This window comes from Fringilla coelebs (genome assembly GCF_963513975.1).
Source record: "Fringilla coelebs genome assembly, chromosome: 17".
Classification (NCBI taxonomy): Eukaryota; Metazoa; Chordata; class Aves; order Passeriformes; family Fringillidae; genus Fringilla; species Fringilla coelebs.
The window spans coordinates 12057433-12076177 of NC_140043.1; the positions used below are offsets into that span (position 1 = coordinate 12057433).

General features: G+C 50.6%; 2 protein-coding genes across 2 annotated transcripts; both read left to right on the forward strand.

Moving 5' to 3' along the window:
- The first annotated feature begins 645 nt into the window (after positions 1–645).
- Positions 646–5287, forward strand: ERP29 (endoplasmic reticulum protein 29). The gene is made up of 3 exons (XM_084217219.1): positions 646–827; positions 2143–2281; positions 3514–5287. Exons 1-3 carry the CDS (start codon positions 708–710, stop codon positions 4014–4016), a joined length of 762 nt encoding a protein of 253 aa, XP_084073345.1. The 5' UTR covers positions 646–707; the 3' UTR covers positions 4017–5287.
- Positions 5288–6080: 793 nt separating this feature from the next.
- On the forward strand, positions 6081–18120 carry TMEM116 (transmembrane protein 116). Its single transcript, XM_084217549.1, is given in 13 exon segments — positions 6081–6269; positions 6272–6298; positions 6301–6353; positions 6774–6820; positions 6949–7012; positions 10646–10777; positions 14223–14327; positions 14786–14835; positions 15214–15297; positions 15384–15522; positions 16239–16383; positions 16473–16546; positions 17228–18120. Coding segments are annotated over 13 exon segments (1278 nt in total). The 5' UTR covers positions 6081–6112; the 3' UTR covers positions 17429–18120.
- The last annotated feature ends 625 nt before the right edge of the window (positions 18121–18745 follow it).

Consider the following 18745-nt stretch of genomic DNA (forward strand, 5'->3'; position numbering starts at 1 on the left):
AGTTTCGTTACAAATCAGTATTGCTGCCTCATTTTTCTGCCTGGATGGTCTGGATGTGATCAAAGTGCTTGTCTGCACTGGTTTTGTAAGCTCTGTGGTGAAGCCAGATTATGCTGGTGCAGGACAAGCAGATGAAAACAGACAAAGAGGAAGGATGGAAAAAGAGGGAAAATGCTCATTGTTTTCCAGCTGGGGATTAGGTGCAGAATGATGTCTGCTGGGGGAGGGAGCGTGGATGGAACAGTGCTTTTACTTGATGAGCTGTCAGTCTGTCTTTCTGCGGTGCTTGCTTGGTTTTCATCCATTCTTTCCACGATAAGGACACGCTGTGTGCAAGTGCGGGCTGGCAGTGCATGAAATCTCCCCTGGCAGCACAAAAACCTCTTCTTGAGAGGGCTGTGGCAGTGCCCACCTGGATCCAAACGCCCACCTCACGGCTTCTCTCCCTGCTGCCCTGCACAGCCCGATCCTCCCTCCTGCCCTTTCGCCGCCTTCAGCCGTTCTCTTGTCCTTATTTCACCGGCACCAGTAGCGGTGCTGTCCGGGGGGGCGCAGAGCTCCCGTGCGCGCTGCCCGGCCCCCGCCCGCCCCCGAGGGCTGCCGCTCCCCCGGTGGCCCCGGGCAGCGGGGCGGGGCGAGGCGAGCCCCCGGCGGCGGCCGTCGCGCCGTCACGTGGCTCCGCAGCTCCGCTCCCTCCGCGCTCCGCCATGGCTGCGGCGGCTGCCGCCGGCTCGGTGCTGCTCTGCCTGCTCGGCCTGGTGCTGCCCGGCGGCAGCACGCTGCATACCAAGGGCTCCGTGCCGCTCGACACCATCACCTTCTACAAGGTACGGCGCTGGCGGGCCTGCCGGAGCGCTCGGGGGGCGGGCGTGGGGCCGCACCGGGCCGTGTGCCCCGCGGCTGGCGGCAGCCCCGGGGCCCGGGAGGAACGCGGGGGGCGCGGCGGGGCCGCGGGCACGGGGTCGCTGCTGCCGCCGCCACCGGCGCGGGGAGCGCTCGGTGCTGGCGGAGCGGCCGCGCCGCAGCCAATGGGAGCGCGGCGGCCGCAGCACTCAGCCAATGGGAGCGCGGCGGCCGCGGCCGGCAGCCAATCGGCGCGGTCCAAGTGGAGCCGAGCCGCGGGGTCCGGCCCGGCGGTACCGGCGGTACCGGCGCGGGGAGGTGCGGCTGCAGCCGCGGCTCCTCGGCGGGGGCTGTGCTGTCTGTGCCGCTGAGGGAGGGCAGGACCGTGCAGGGACAGAGCCGGGGCGCTGCTTGGCACTGCTTGGCTTTCACTTGTTCATCAAACAGCAACAGGCTTTTTTTTTTCCCCACCTTTTTTTTTCCCTTCACTGAATCACTTTGCAAGGAAGGAATCTTCCCCGGGCCCTGTGCGCTCCCCACCGGGACACTGACCGCTCGGCAGGCCAGGACGGAGCCTGCAGCCACCTGTGCATGTAGATGTTGTGCAGTGCCTGAGCAGGGCTGGCAGAGCGCTGTGTAGGTGGGGAGCTGTGGTGCAACCTCAGCCTGTTCGCGAGAACAAAAAGATTTTGCAAGGTCTTCTACTGCAGGGAGGGGAAAATCCCTCAAGGGGTAACAGAGTCCATTGCCAAACTAATTGGAAAAGGCATCATCTCAGCAGAGCAAGGTTGAAGTGAAAAGAAATCAATTAAATGTGAATTCTCCATTTCATGTACCAGTACAACACCTCCAGCATCTGCACTGCCTCCCTGTGCCCCCTCCTAGCCAAGAGTGCAGCTTTCGTGCTGGGACACTTCAGAATGACATTTAATTTGGCCTCTCTCCTCTTCATGTCCCACTGGAAAATGTTTTCGCTGATCTTCTTCCAAGATGCCAGTCAGATTTACAATAAGCAAATCTTATAATTAAAGGCATTATCAGATTCCCCCAAACCTACCACGTACTATCTTTATCATCTGGTGCAGGAATACAGACACCCAAAGCTCAGTCTTTCCTCCACACGACAGTGAGTCATTTCTGAAAGGCCATAATTATATAAAATTTCCATTCTCCTCTGCATCTCCCCATTGCACACTGAAAAAAGGACAAGCAAAAACAACTTTTGGTGACTTGTACATTGCTCAGACCTGAAATGATCAAGTTCTGTCTTGTTTCTTCCCCCTTTTCTTCTTGTTTTAGGTTATTCCAAAGCATAAGTTTGTCCTTGTGAAGTTTGACACACAGTATCCTTATGGTGAGAAACAAGATGAGTTTAAAAAGCTGGCGGAGAGCTCAGGCTCCAGTGAGGATCTGCTGGTGGCTGAAGTGGGAATATCAGGTGAGGAACTCTGAGTACATGCAAACAGTGTGGGCTGGGGAGGAGGGGATACATTTCTGATTTCTGCAGGTTCTGAGACAGTTCTGGGGGAGGGATGGATGTGACAGTGGAACTCCTGCCCTGGCTGAGCCTGGCTGTGCGTGGGAGAGCTGCTTATCCATCTGGGCTAGGTAATGAGGAGTCAGCCCACGCTGCTGAACTGCTGCCACCTCCTCATCCCCAGCAATTCTTGCCTTTTTTTTCCCCTTCTTTGCTGAGAGAAACCTTTTTGTCCCACATGCAGGGAATAGACCTCACAAGAATCATGCTTTAGCTTAGTCCTGGTCAGACAAAGAATATTTAGCGTGATTAATTCCATGCAGCAAACCCTGGGGCAGCACAGCAAGGGGCTGTTGCACTGTGGCTGCTCTAACTCGATGTGACCGTGACTGGATTCAAGAGAAAAAGAGTGAAGAATAGATCACTGTCACCTGACAAAGCTCTGGCTTTGTAGGTTGAATTAAGAATTTAGGATTAATTATCAAACTGTGAAGTTTTATCCACTCTGATATTTCTAAACATATGTGGAATTCTCTAAGTAGCATATTTGAGATGGCTTTGTTTTCTGTCCTCAAGAATAAATATCATTTATGTAAGATGAGTAAACGTCTTGTAGCTTGGCATGCTGTCAGAACCAAATCATTCTCTGCACACAGACAGGAAAAACTCTTATTTCACTGTAAAATCAGATAAAATCAATGGCTAGAGGAAAATAAGAGGAAAAAAGGGTATTGATTTCCCATAAGGAGGACAGGGTTTATATAAAAGGTCCTGTCAATGTCTTACACTCTCACAGTCACAGCAAAACACCATTAAAGTCTTTTTCTTTGGAAAAGCCACTGAATGTTTGCCTTGGACAAATGATTTTATGGGGTGTTTTTATTTCAGTATGTGGCATTTCCTTGGAACAGGCTCTCCAAGGAATGGTCAGGGCCCCAGGGTTCTGGGAATATTTGGGCAGTGCTCTCAGGCACAGGGTGGGATTTTGGGGTGTCCTGAGCAAGGCTGGAAGTTGGACTCGGTGATCTTTTTGGGTCCCTTCCAGCTCAGGATATTTCCATGACTCTGTGATTTCCTGGCAGACAGGTTATTAAGACATGTCCAAGCTCTGCCTACAAATATTTGTGTGGGAGGGAATCCTAATTTAATTTTTGATTAACTGCGCTTTTCTGTGTTTCGTTGTCCCTTGACAGATTACGGTGATAAACTGAACACTGAGCTGGGAGAGAAGTACAAGCTGGACAAGGAAAAGTTCCCTGTTTTTTACTTGTTCCAGGATGGTGACTTTAAAAATCCTTTGCTTTATGGTGGTGAGATCAAGGCTGGGGCTATTCAGCGCTGGCTGAAGAGTAATGGCATCTACCTGGGGATGCCAGGCTGCCTGAAGGAGTATGATGTGCTGGCCAGCAAATTTATGAGCACCACAGAGAAATCTGATCGCCAGGCCCTCCTGAAAAAGGGCCAGGAGAATTTAGGGAAAGCAAAAGAAACCGAGAAGAAGTCAGCAGAGCAATACTTGAAAATTATGAGCAAGATCTTGGAGCAGGGAGAGGAGTTTGCTGCTAACGAAGTCGTCCGAATCACAAAGCTGATCGAGAAGAACAAGATGAGTGATGGAAAGAAGGAGGAGCTCCAGAAAAGCCTCAACATCCTCACTTCTTTCCGGAAGAAGAGTAGTGAAAAAGATGAGCTCTGATGTGTTGGAGAACTCTCTACAAGCTGTGAAACATTGTCAAGAGTCCTAACCAGTTCTCCTTAATACAAGCAAACTTCCCGCTGACTTCGAGAGGGCAGCAGATCTCCTTCTGGGATTCTCAGTTTAGAAGATCAAGAGGAAGACATTCCTTAAAAACACAGTGTTTTAAATGTTGGAAAAATCACCTAAGAGCAAGACACAGCAAGTATTGTGTAATGCTATCCACTAACAGTGTTAAAGCAGACCACAAAAAAAAAAAAAAGAAGCTCTAGATTGGCTGGAAGCTCATTCCTGGTGGTTTTTACAGCTGTTCCCTGGCTAACAAATAACAAAATTCAGTCTCTCATTTCATCTTACATGCTGGAAAAGGTACAGATTGGGTGCCCTCTACATCCCCACCTTTCCCTGTCTGTAATATCCTTGGGTTTTATGCTTGTTAATCTTCCCCTCACACTCCTTGTGTTGTCCCACTTTGGCTCTAAGTCTTGTTCTTACCTGTTGTTGACTAAGAGACTCAGAGCTTCCTTTTTCTGCCTTCTCCTTCCGTGGCTTCTGTCCCTGTTTGCTTTGGGTATCAGCCAAATGCTGGCAGTGAAGACACAGCTTGCCCCTCATTTTCTGTCCAGAGCAGCCGTTTCATCAAATATTCTCCTGAAATCCTTTGTGATACCTTGACACAGTGAAGTGAGTTCTGAGCAAGGGCAGAGTCTCCTTGAGGTGCTATTACACTCAGTCTCACCAGTTTGTGAAAAAAAATCAGGTTTTCAGAGGTAAATTTGGATGAGTTTTCTTACAGCTGAAGAAGTGTTTTACCTGTCCAAGCTTCATGAACAAAATGTGTTTCTAGTCTCCAGAAACAATTGGCACACTCAAACTAAAGCCTCATCAGTGTTTGGTAGTTCTGAATATTTGAAAATGAGGTCTTGTAAGAGGAAGCAGAAGTATTTGTGTCCTTAGAAGCCTCGTCTGTGTTATTTAAAAGCAGATGCCTGGCCCAAGGATCAGGTCAGTCCTCAGAACTGTGCAGTTCACACTCTGTGGAATTCGGATGCCCCTGGAAGATGCTGAAGTCCTTGGTCAGGGTGACAGAGTTGAAAACAGAAACACCTGTGAGTTTTACCTTAAAAGTATGCTTTAAACAAAACTGATTCCTGTGGGAGCTTTGCTGCCTTTTGAATCTCGGGGTGGGTACAAGGAGCAGATGTTGCTGCGAGATAAAATGTATTAATAATGCTATAATAAAAAAAAAAAAAAATTCCACTTCAGAGCTGCTTCTTAACCACTATAGAGAAACTACAGCTGATTTCGTGGTCAGAGGGGAGGCTGTGACTGCTGAATCGAGGTGAGGAGAGCCGAGGGTGGCGCAGCGCTCTCTCCCCTCATGAGCAGCGGAGGAAGGACCCCGGCAGGGTGGGCAGTCCTTGGGAGGGCTGTGTGGAGAAAATGTCCCGCTTGGCTCAGCCCTGGAGACCCTGAGGGAATCGTCTCCTGAGGGGAGCCGTTCTCGAAGCACTGAGGGAACTATTCCCGGAACACTGAAGGGAACAGGGAATATGATCAGCACTTGAGGGGACCGTGCCCTGGATCTGTGAGGGGAGCAGTCCCCGGGCTCTCTGAGGGGAGCAGCCCGCAGGACTCTGAGGGAACCATGCCCGTACTCTCTGAGGGGAGCCCCCGGGACTCTGAAGGAACGGTACCCGGTTTCTCTGAGGGGAGCAGCCCCCGGGACTCTGAAGGAGCCGTGCTCGGACTCTCTGAGGAGAGCAGCCCCCGGGACTCTGAAGGAACCGTTCCTGGTCTCTCTGAGGGGAGAAGTCCGCGGAACTCTGAAGGAACGGTACCCGGTTTCTCTGAGGGGTGCAGCCCCCGGGACTCTGAAGGAACGGTACCCGGTTTCTCTGAGGGGAGCAGCTCCCTCAGCGCCGCCGTGCGCTCCTCGAAGCGCCTTCCCGCCCCCGGGCGCCGGTGACGTCACTGATGGGCGGGGCAGAGGCTCCGCAGGGTCGCCTCAGGGCGGCTCCGTGAGGGGAGCCCGGGGCGGCGGTGACCGGAGCGAGCCCGCCCACCGGGGCTCGGCCGGTTCTGCCCCTGGAGGAATGTGCGGGACGCCGGTGCCCGGGACGCCAATCCCGCTGTTTGCCCGGGGCTCCTGTCTCCTCAGCCCCTCTCTGCCACCGGGCGCTCCCCGCCGCCGGCCCCGCCGGCGGGGGCCGGGCGCGGTGTGGCCCCGGGGCGGAGCGCGGGCGGTGCCCGCAGCCCCGGAGCGGTGCGGCGGCAGCGGCGGTACCCATGGCCCTGCCGGCGGAGGCGGACCGGCTGGATGGGGGCTGGCAGGAGGTGAGCGAGCCCCGCCGGCACCGGGACCCCTAGGGACAGCGGCTGCCCCCTCCTCGGCACCTCGCTGTGCGCGTCTCTTCTCCTCCATCCCCTCACGGTCCTCCCCCAGCCCTGCGCCCCGGTCCGTGCCCGGCGGCACCGGCAGCGGTGCACGATCCTCCCCCGGTCCGCGCTCCTTATTTCTCTTCGGGATCCCGCTTTCCCCAGTCCCCGGTCCGTGCTGCCCGCTCTTCTCCGGGACCCGCCTGTCCACCTTGCCAGGTCCGCGCTGCCCGCTCCTATCCCGATCCCCGGTCCTTGCTGTTCCTCCCCGCTCCCCGGTCCGTACTGCCCGCTCCTACCGGGACCCCGCGGTCCCGGGGGCTCTTCTGGCGCGGCTGGGGCCGTGTCATTTGAGCCGTGTCCCGTCCTTCTCCCCAGGTCTACTCGGCGCTCCAGTGGATCCAGTTCACCATGGCCATGCTCAGGTACGACACGCTGCCCACAGAGTTACTGTCGTGGAGATGATTTTACCCAGAAAAGCAAAAAAAAGAGAACTCGCGTCTCCCAGCGAGGCAGACGCGCTCCTGTTCCAACCTGTGCTTTGTTTTCTCAGCGTTGTAGGTTCCAGCTCAATTATTGCCTACGCTGTCTTCCAAAACGCAGTGAGGTCCCCCGAGGTAAGGTCTGAGCTTCCTTCTCCCTCCCTAAGCCGTGGTGTCAGAGGGTCACACCTGTAGCACAGACCCTCTCCTAGAAGCAGTTGCAGGTCTCAAGTTTATGTGGTTAAACCTTGTTTAATTGCTGGGAGGCAAAGGGCTTGCTAAGAATTGGGCTCTTTGTCTTGGTAGGAGGTGAAAGGACTGACCTTGAACCTGTGCTTCTGCAGGGAGAAGCAGGTTCCTCAGTCCTGTGTTTTCTGCTGCTCCAGGAAAGTCCTCCAGTCATTCCTGGGAGCGGGGATTTCTTGTTGTGCCCTCCTCAGTGGGGCCAAACTCCTGGGAGGCTGAGCAGTTGTGCACAAAGCTGCTGAAGTGCAAATTGGAGCTGCCCTGCAGAAATGTTTTTTTAAGTGTTGGATTTTGGCTGTCTCTGAGGAGTTTCTCTGGGCAGGTGTGCTACTAAAACTGACCCTACAGCCTCCCTCCCATCCTGTCAGGTTTGGGTGTCCACACACAGTCCTTCTGTGTGTCCAGGGCTTCCTGGGGGCAGTGAGCCAGGCTGATCCCTGTGAAGTTGGGATTTGCTGTCCAGGGTTTGCCGGCTCAGCCCGGCCTGTGGACCATGCAGAAAGTCAGTGGAGCTGGTAGCAGCTGTATTTGTCCTTCCTTCATCTTCATGTTCTTTGGACGTTGTGGATTTGATCTATAGCCCAGAGAATGGGACTTCCAGGGGAATCCCTGGAGCTATCCCTGGAGAAGTAAGGAATGCAGGCAGCTGACACATTGTTGGATGATGCGGTGGGAAGGAGAACATGAGTCCATGTTTGCAGGGCAAAGCTGTCCCACTTACAGCAGGGAGGACCTTGCTCCCAACCAGCCTCCTGGAAATGCTCTGCCCAGCACATCCAGAATAAACTGTGGAGCTCTCCATGCATTCCCAGGGAAGAATGAAGGCTGAGACTTCACCTTAGTGCTGGGATGGAAAACCTGCTTGAGCTTCTGCTGCTACACATCAAAGCCTCCTTCTACCACATCTGCACCTGGAAAGCTCCAGATGTGATTCCTTCTGGGGTCCTCTCTCTGGAATGGTGTGGAGCAGGGGTTGGCAAGTGTCCTGGTGTGACTCAGCAGCCTCATCCTGTTGGCTTCCATGGCCTGGTTGCTCAGGAGCCCTTCTGCTCTCAGTCATGTGATGGGGCTGTGGCTTGGGAGCTGCTCATGAGCCACTCATGGCTCCAGGTCAACAATGGGCCCTTCCTGCTCCAGAGGGTCCAGATGGTTCTGCTCAGATTATTTCTGCAAATCCGGATAGGAGGGCTGGATGCCAGCTGGAGGGACTGGTTTGCATCAGCCTTGCAGGCTCTTCTGCTGCCAGGGGAGATCTGGTGCTGGGTTTCAAAAGTGACAAAATCTCCATTAACTTCCCCATCGTCCTGTCCTCATGCCTCGGGTCTGAAGTGGAAGTTTGTAAACAAAAGGGCTGGAAGAGATCCATATCAAGGCTAGCCACAAACAGATTATTCCCTGAGTCATGAGGACCCACAGCAAAACATTTAAAAATAAACAGCTCTGTTGGCTGGGAGGAGAAGGATCTTAGAAACACTTCCCTTCCTGCCCCCAACCTCAGAAATCAAATATTGCATTCTTGAAGCTTGCTCTCTGTCTCTACGGGGTCAATAAAACCCTTCAGCTTGAGATAAATCATTCAGAAGAGATGATGGCAAGCAAGGAAGAACCCTCAGCTCAACACATTTGAGGAAGAACTCTCAAACTCACAGGTTTGAGGAAGAAACCTCAGCTCAGCAGGTTTGAGGAAGAACCTTCAGCTCAGCATGTGCCTGGGCCATGGCCATAGAGCCAAATCCCTGTGTGTGCTGCAGCTGGAGCTGCCAGGATGTAAATCATTACATCTTTGCAGTCCCTTCCTCTATTTTATAAATACCAGTGGTTATTTTCTTTCCCCTTTTTCAAGACAGAGCCACATATGTCCCTATGTCACCTACTTCTTTATCCAGGTCTCTGCCAAAACAGCTCCTGGGCCCACCAGCAGTGCCTTGCTCCAAGGGCACTTGTGCTGGAGAAAGAGGTCACCTGTTTGATTGCAAAAGTGCCTTCTTTGCTTATTTTAGATCTGTTTGGTTTAACCTGCCTTGGTCACAAACTGGACAGTGCCCCCAGCCTGTCGTGCCAGGGCTTCATTTCTGCACCAGTGAGGAAAAGCCTAGTTAAAAAAAAGGCATTTACAGATGAAATAAAATTAAAATTAACTCCAGATCTTTATGCCTTGTGCTCCTTCATGCCCTCAGGACACAGCTGGCTCAATCAGATCTACCTTAACTCTTATCACTCTTCCTAAGCTCTCTCTCACTGCACATGGGGACAATACAACACAACTTGATGGGTGGCATACATTTACTTCCAGGACAATATTGAGGCAAATCTCAGCAAAAATTCAGCTCCATGAAAAGAAATACAAAATCAAAGCCTGCTGAGGCATTTCCATGCTGTGTTTGGCATTATAATTTTCTCTAGGGAAAGAAAAACACCACAATTTTCTCTCCTGGATGCTGAAAATGAGATACCAAAGGCTTTAATTAAGAATGTAGGTAATTAGGCTGCTTTTCCAGAGTCTCTGCTGTCCCACTAACAAAGAAAATGTTGGCCAGAATTTTTGCACAAATGTTTTCCTGCAGTGTTTACAGTCCTGGCTAGTGTGTGCAAACTGGAAATGGGCTGGAAACTGTTGTTAAAGGAGACGTGATTCCTTTCCAGCAAGATGCAGCAATAATGGCTCTCAGTGGAAATTAATCCAGCTTGTAAAATAAACCTAATCTTAGTCATCAGCTGAAATGACATGGAACAGATAGAAAAATGTTTGTTTCAAGTCATTCCAGATCTGAGGAAAGGTTTGTGTTTACTGTAAGTTTGATTTCTATGTGAGTTTATTTAAAACACCATCTCTCTTCTCCCTGCCAACCTGTCCCGTTCTGCAAAATTGTAACATGGTGGATATTTGGGATATTTTCTGTAAGTTTTGATGCTGCTCTTGGATCCTGTGGCAGAAGTGGTGGTTGGAGTAGGGAATGAGCACTGGAACAGCTCCTGAGAGCACAAATCCATGTGGAATTTCCCTGCAAGGAGAGTTTCTCACCAGAAGAGCAGGGGAAGTGACAGTGTTCAAATAACACCAGATAACCTGGTACTGATGTCTGAGCACAATTAATCTTTCTGCTATAATTGGTGTAGGAGTTTTAAAAGACTGAAAACAAGGATGATATTCAGGACTAAAGACTGAAAAGTTTTCATCTGGTAACTTTTCTTTGAATTTGCTTGGCTTTTAAAGTAGAGGAGACTTTTTTATTGGATCTCTCAGGGTTTGCTGCAGATGAATTGACTGCTCTCAGAAATGCTGTCACAGTGCTTCCCTGAGGGTAAAATCATCCCTCCACAAAGTGCCACTTATGCCCCACTTCCCCTCAATTAAGGCTTTCAAAATAACTTTGCAGTGGGGTTTTTCTACTGAAAAACTTTCCTCAACCTTTGGAAGGCTGTACTAAATATCTTTATGTCTGATAAGGGGGTAGAACTGCAGCTGGGGGGTGAAAGGGCTGTGACTCCACTCACACCTGCTGAGCCTTTTCCCTTTTCCAGGTGCGTCCGCTTTTCTACCTGAGCCTCTCAGATCTGCTCCTGGGCATGTGCTGGCTGGCTGGGGCCCTGCTCTACAGCTCACCCACCTCCCAGCAGGACCTCATCTGCTACAACCTGCAGGCCACCGGACAGGTGAGTGGCTTTGGCACCACATTCTATATTTAACCTTGTAATTTGTCATAATTAACCACGCTGGTTATCAGAGCGTGGCCGTGGGGGCTTTAGCAGATCTCTTGGCTTTGTGTGGGAAAGGGAGATGATGGCACTGGGGTTTAGGATCCTCTGGTGTGTGAGAGGAGGAGAAGGTGGGATTTTGTGGTTGCTTGTGTGAAATGAGCAGATGGGACTCGATCTCTTGGATCCATGCCCATGGATCTCTGCTCTCACATGGCAGCTTTTCTATTTCTCTTCGTGCTTCCTCCACCCTGGGTAGAAACAGACACACTCTGTAACTTGCTTGAGCTCAGACTTAAATTACTCACATGAACATCCCAGTTCTTGCTCTTCCCAAGGATCCTCCATCAGCACAAGCTCAGCCCGTGTCCCATTGACTCAGCTGATTCCTGTGCTGGGGACTAGCTGCAGTAGGGTGGGTGAGCACTGTTTTCCTGACAGTTTGCTGTTGCCTCACCCAGTTCCCATTTTGACACCAGGCTTTGGAAATCTCAGCTCTCAAAAATCTCTGTAGGGTCCAGCTGAGTGTGGAGGTTCATAAATTATGATCTGTGGAATTAATTTTCATTTGAAAGATATGGCTGGGAAGAGCAAGGGGCTTTTGGAAGCCTTAATGTGTGGGCTCAGGCAGCTCCCTGAGAATGTGGTGGCACCTACAACTGGGAACTGAATGTCCTCATGGAACAGCAGCATCCAAAGCTGGAAAGGATCTCAGAGAGGACAAGGAAGTAGGTGCAGGATGGAATTGTTCCTGCTGCTGTGTGTCTGGGGATGGGCTCCTGCAGCCCAGGGTTGTTTCAGCAGCTGTTTTTGGGGGTACAGATGTGTTTATGAGGATTTCCACTCCAGGCTCATATCTGGTCTCTCCAGCTCTACTGCCTCCACAGTATGTTCATGTTGAGAGAAACAGTGAGGCCACTTGGGAATGATGCAGAATGACATCAAAGATGGTGATGGTAAATGGGAAAATGAGGAGAGCTTGGGAGAGGCTTTCAGAGCTGGAAGGTGGAAGAAGCAAAGCAGGATTGAGGCTGTTCCTGAGCTGTTTCCCTTGCCTGGGGGACAGTTCTTTCAGCTGATGTGATATTTTTATGGCCTGGAGCAATTTGCACTGCTAGAGGAGAAATAAGTTGGCTGTGGAAAATATGCCTGTAATTTCTTAGCTCCCTTGCACTTCTGGCTCTTTTCTGCCTGTGGCTGTGCTTCCCAGGGACACCAGCACAGGATGGGACAAGGTGGGGGCTTTGTGTTCATGCTGGGTGGGCAGAGCTGGCCTTGGGCCAGGACAGGGCTTGTGGTGGGGTGTGCAGAGTCACACCCTGACCTCAGCCAATGTCCCCTGGCTCCTCTCCTGTGTGCCACCACCAGTCCCCACAGCACAGGGACTGCCTGGGTGGCAGAGCCGGATTGTGCCTGGCAAGACCTGTCGCTGCTGTTTGCTCTGGGAGAAATTAAAACAAACTGAGCCCTTGCCATAGCAACCTTTCCCCCAGGGCACGTGACAGTGCAGGACCTCCTCACCCAACACCCTGCAGTGCCCTTGAGAGGTGGGAACACCTTGTGCGTAAGAAGGAGCCGGTAACAGGTTGAACCAGCAGATTCTGCAGAGCAGGAGGGATCTGGAAGCTGATGGAATGAGTAAATAAATGTCTCACTGTGCTGCTGGGTGTCTGACAAACACCTGGGGCCTCTCTGCACACCAGCACCCAGAAGGTGTTGGATGAGCCGAGGTCAGGACAGGCAGGGACAGCCCAGCAGTGGAGTTTGCAGCCCTTGGAGAGGCTCACACTGGAGTCTTAGTGATGTCTCAAGGCACTCCCTTAGGAGCAGGGCAATATTTTGCTTTATTCTGGCTGTTTGCCATTATTTGCCATCACAGGCTGATGTAGTGGATGGAGCTGCCCAGTGTCCAAACTGTGTCATAAAGGAGGAGATTGCTTTGTTTCTTGCATTTTCCCTCTTTCAGCCCCAGAACTTTGATTGATGTGAATGTAAATACTGCTCCTTTTGCTGTCCTTCATTCTCTTCTCCTCCTGCATTGCAATAATAAAGTCCAGAATAGATATTGTGGTTTTAATTGCACAACTCCCCCACGTTCTTCCAGTTCAGTTCCAGTGGCCTAATAATGTCCTGGCAGGCTCTGCTCATGCTGGGCAGCACAATGGGAGCCACACAAGTGGGATAATGAGGGATTCTTGTGTCTCTGCTTTATCTCCTCATGGGCAGTACTGCAGGACTGTCCCCAGCCCCAAAGCTGGGGCTCAGGAGAGCAAAATTCCCTTCCCTTCCTGCTGGCACCTTCACAAGTGATATTTGAGTCTCTGTTCCAGAAGGCAGCACTGACATTTCATGAGCCTCTCCCAGGCGTCCTGAAGTGCAAGAGAATGATCCTTGTGGGCTGTTTTGGCCTTCTCTGGAAGTAGCTGGAAAAGGGTAACAACCCCTCATTAAAACTCATTTAATGAGCTGGAAAGTCACTGCAATGTTCCTGTGGCAGCCCTTGGACTCAGCCTCTTGAGCCAGCCAAGAGCATTCACAACCTCAGTGAAGGAGGCCAGGTTTGTTTAGTGACCACTTTCCCAGCCATGGATGATACCAGGGTGGCAAACCTGTGCTCCTTATCTTTTTGGCAGAGGATAGCAAAGCCACAGGAAAAAAAAAAAATATCCCTTGTCCAGCCCTTCCCCTTTGCCACTGTAGTTTGTGTTTCCTGTGACAAACACAGCACAGGCATGTACATGGTCTGGTTAGGCAACCTGGAGTAAGCATGAATCTGGAAACAAATTTGATCAAGATTTGAGGGGGTTTATAGGAAGCTTTAGATAATTGGATTTATCTCAAGCTGGAATGAAAGGCTATGAAACTCTCAGTGTGCTCTCTCTTTTCTCCTTTTTCCCATGGAGGGAGAAAAGGGGTTTTGGGATATTAACTCAGGCTGAGGGCAGAGAATATCTGCCCTCACATTCCTCTTGAAATATCCAATTGTTTTCTGTTTCCGTGAATTCTCTGTGTAGCGAGCTTATTATGCAAGAAGGAAATCTAAATGTCACATCTGTGCTGTGTTTCCTAATGGACATAGCATTGAGAAGGTCCAAGTGCCTCTGAAACCCTCATTGCCAGGCTCTGAGCCAAAAAAATGTGCCAGATTGCAAAGAATTTTATTTCTAAGACAGTCCTGCTGTCATTAGTTCTCCTGTCTTGGCCAAAGTGAAGCTGCTTTTGTGTGGTTTAAGGTGGGAATCTCTAACCTGGCTGTTCCCAGCTGGATGTGAGCACAGCCCCTGTGCTCAGACCCTCACCTTTGACAGGTGTTCATCATCCTATGTTCCATGGGGTTTAGGAGGAGCTGAACATGCTCCAGGAATTGTTATTCCAGGACTGAAATGCTGGTTTTATTTCTCAGATATTCTACGTGGCCTCTTTTCTCTACACTGTCAACTACACCTGGCACCTGTACATGGACCTCAAGGTGAAATACAACCAGAACCTCTTCAGGGTGCCCCCCCAGGTGAGTGGCACTGATGTGGGACTGGTGTCAAGGCTGGAAACCCAGGACACAACACTCAGGAAAAACCTCCCTGCATTGCAGGCTGAGCAAATACTTCACACACCCTGTGACCAAAATCTCTCCTTGCAGTTAATTCCTCCCTCACACCCAAACAGGGAGGACAGGGAGGCACCACCACTGCCATGACCAGGCTGGGGAATACCCCAGATATTCCTGCAAGATGGCACATTCCTTATGCAGCTCTTCCCAACAAACCCATCAGCCCCACTGCCCTACACAGCTTCCCCAGATATTTGCTGTGCACAGCAAATTTTGTATCCCAGATATTCCATCTGGAAGTTCAGGAGCAGCAGGCTGGGCAGATCCCCCTCAGCTGCTGAAATGCCCCCTGGAAGCTGCTTCCTGTGAACCAGGGGCTGTGCAGAAATAATTTTAATTAGGATTTTTGGATTTTGCAGGTTGTAGATTATGCAAGTTGTATTGGCCGAATAGCAACGATCTTGTCAAGGTAAGATTTCATTCTCCTTGGCACAGGGTGTGGATTTGGTGAGAGTTAATTTTCCCTAGTGGGAGAGTGTGGATCAAGTTTTACTAAAAAAGCTGTAACAGCAGAGTGACCTCATGAATGCAGAGTAAGAGGGTTTTTTTTAACCAAGTTAATGATAACTTTATTAACTGGTTGTTGTTTTCCAGAAGGTTTCCCTTTACCAATGATTAGCCCTCACAAATGAAAGCCCTGATGCTGGTAAAGCTGATAAAATACTTTTCCAGAGCAGTGCCAATAAAAACAACTTTAAACACCTCTGTAGTGATGGGATAAAAACCCAGCAGTGCCCAGGTGGAGCAGTGCAATAATCCATGACTGTGCTGTCCTTTCTCCTCTCAGCCTGATCCCTTTCCTCCTCATGGTGCCGGTGTTTTGCCTGGGCAACAGCAGTAATTGCTACCAGAACTTCAGCCAGAAGCACGGGTGAGCTTCCTCCCTTGCTGTGGCACAGCCCCAGGGCTGCTCTGCCGGGGGTGGGCAGGAGCTCAGGCTGTCCCCTGTGTCCCCAGGTGTCTCCTGATGCACACGGAGGTGGCCGAGCCCCCCAGCGAGCCGCAGGGCCTGAGCGGCTCCGTTTGCCGCGCGATGCATTTCTACGGCATCGGCGTCTTCCTCGTCTCCTTCCTCATCAGCTTCGTGGCCATCCTGGTAAGGCTGGTCCTTGTGGAGTCCTTGGATGGCTCCAGAGGCTGGGCAGTCATGGAATCATGGAATGGTTTGGGTGGGAAGGCATCTTTGAGCTCATCCAGTGTCGCTCTCTGCCGTGGGCATGGACACCTTCCACTGTCCCAGGTTGCTCCAAGCCCTCTCCAGCCTGGCCTTGGACACTTCCAGGGATGGGGCAGCCACAGCTTCTCTGGGAAGGATTTCCTCCCAGTATCCCATCTAAACCTGCTCTCAGTTTTCAATCCATTCCCCCGTTTGCTCACTCCATGCTCTTGGTAAATAAGGCAGGGGAATAACTGTGTGGTGCTGCTTCCCTTCTGGAAGGGGTGGTAGGGGAGGGAAAATACCACTGTGCCACCAGATAAATCCATCTGGAGTCCTGTGTTCTGTCAACCCATCCCAGAAATATTTAGCAGGAATTCAAAGGCTTGGAGCTTGCAGAAGAGATCACCTTCTGCATGGGTCAGCAAGAGGTGATTAATGGCTGGACTCCGTGATCTTAGAGATATTTTCCAGCCTAAACAATTTAATGATTCTAAAATCAATTCAGAATCTTCAGTTTAGAAAAGACCACGTGCAGAGCAACACCTCCCACAGGATTTCAGTGCTGTGTGAAAAAGTTGGATAGACTGGGATCCATCCTGGATGAACCCAGCAGACCACAGCCTGTGCAATAACATCTGCCTGCTCTTTTCCAGGTTATCCTAAGTCAGGCCCGAGGGCTGTACAAGAGGTTTGTGAACTCCACAGGATTCCTGGGGGATCAGCAGTGGGCCATGATTAAGATGGTGGAACAACGGGTGGTTTTTTACCCCATTGCCTTCTTCTGCTGCTGGGCCCCAGGTGAGCAGAGTGTTCCTCCCACAGCATCCCCCTGTGGAACCCCAGAGAGGAGGGGTTAACTTCACCCTCTCATCCATCCCTTTCCACAGCTGTCCTCCTTGGAATGCTGAAATTGACTGCTTCAACAACCAGCAAAATCTACATGGCTCTGCTGATCCTGCAGGTAAATGTCTGCCCCTGCAGCCTCCTGCCTTCTCACCTTAAGTCTCCTGCCCTGCATCCCTGCTGGATGCAGCTGGACAAGGATCTCTGCTGTGTGAGCCCAAGTCTGATTTGTGGTTTTGTTTGACAGAGATCTTGGTTTGGTGTTTATGCTTTTTACAGGCATGAGATGGTCTCAGTACCCAAAATCCCAACAGTTTAGTGGTGAACAGGATGTTTGGACTTGGTGACCCCACAGGTCTTTTCCAATCTCAGTGATTCTGTGGTCATGGAAATTGTGGCAAATAGGACTGAAATGATCCCCAGAAATTGGCTTTGTTTTCCCTATGTCCCTAAGTCTCCAGATGTGATTCCTTAATAACACTTGTCCAGCTCCTTCTTGTATCTCATGTTGCAGTTAGACATTTTATTAAATTATATCTATATAGTTATAGATATATACTACAGTTATAGTTATCTATATGTTATTATATTTATTTAATATATAAACATATATTCAATATATTCTCTATTTGTATAGCATTTATATTTCATTAGATATTTATTAAACATTTATTAAAATAACAGCACCATTTCTCAGTCACAGGGAAGATAAAATCCTGCTGGGAGGGGGGAGGTTTTCCAGGGCTCCCAGAGCACGGAGCAGTGCTGGGATCCCTGATTCCCCTGTGCTCTCTCCCAGGCTCTCACCGCAGCTTCCCAGGGGCTCCTGAACTGCCTGGTGTACGGCTGGACCCAGCACGTGTTCCTGTCCCTGAAGCGCGGCTCCCGCCGGGACGTGGACACGCAGACCCCGCTCCTGCGCTCCCAGAAGAAATTCTACTCCAGCACGGCCCCCGCCGGCCCGCCCGACACCGCGGGCTCCTCCTCCACCCTGCTCTGATGCAGCCCTGCCTGGAAGGAGAGGCAGAGTCCTTCCACATCCTCCTTCCAACTCCTCGTTCTCCAGAGGCGGGAGGGAACTGTCCCCGCGGGGATGGCAGAGCCAGGCGCTCAGTGGACATAGTTATTTATTTAATGGATTCTTTCAGCGTGGTAAATCTTTAGTCCAGACTTTCTCCTGGAAATATCCCTAGAAATGCAACAAACCCCATGTAAAGGCTCAGAGACCCGGTCTAGCTCCATGGAGGTTGAGCAGAAGATGTTTTACTTTATTTCTCCAAGTCATTGCCTTTACAAATTAACAGAAAGCAAAATGAGCATTTTTCAATCTCTGCCTTTTAATTCACTCTAACCATGAGAGTTTGCACCGCCCTAAGAACCAATTGCAGGGAGTGAAGAATTGCAAAGGACAAAACCTGCCTGGAATTTCTGCACATTTCCCTTTCCTTCTTCCTGCCAACTCCTGCCCAGCCACAATACTCCCAAAAATCAGCTGCTTCGACCCTGTGGAGCATCTCTCATGAACCAGGTGAGCAGGACTTTGTCTGAATCTCTCTTTGCATTTCCAGACGTTCACATGAATTATTTACTGAGGTCCCATCATTCTATAGGAAATAAACCAGGTCTTAAGCTGCGTTGAAAACAACTTTTACCTTCACACTCTTTATTTTCCAACAGCTTCACTTTTTGGGTCCAACCCAAATTTTTCTCATAGCAGGTTAGACAAGAAGAGGAAATACTCCAGCTTTGTGTAATTTACTTACACAACATAACTGTGTAAACTCTGGGTAAGTCACACAAGGGCCCTGGAGGTTTGGTCAATGACTTCTTTTCTCCTACAGAGTGAGACTGAGTGCAGCAATTCAATGTTGCTGTTCTACAGGATAAAAACAAAGTTTTCAGCCATCTTTTTCTACCTGGTTCTTCAAATCCTCCTCTAGCCCCAAAGTTTGGACATGGATGACTCAGTGTTTCTCCAGCCCCACTTCAAAGGCAAATATTCCACAGGGAGGATGGGATTTGTGCCCTGGCACTGGCAGGGCATGAAACACACCCAGTCTCATCCCTGAGAGCCTCCTGCACCTTCCTGGGACTGACCCCATTTGTGGAGCCAGTGCAATTTGTTTAAAAGGGGATTAAGGCCTCCTAAGTGATGGAAGATTACCCAGGAAACAATGATTGGATTGCTAATGGAGCATCAGAGCTGGCAGTGGCTGCTGACACATTCCCAGGGCTCCTCAGACAGCTCAGCAGTCCCTCAGTGTTTGTTTGAGGGGAGTTTTCTTGCTGGAAAGAGCCATTCCATGGGCACTCACAG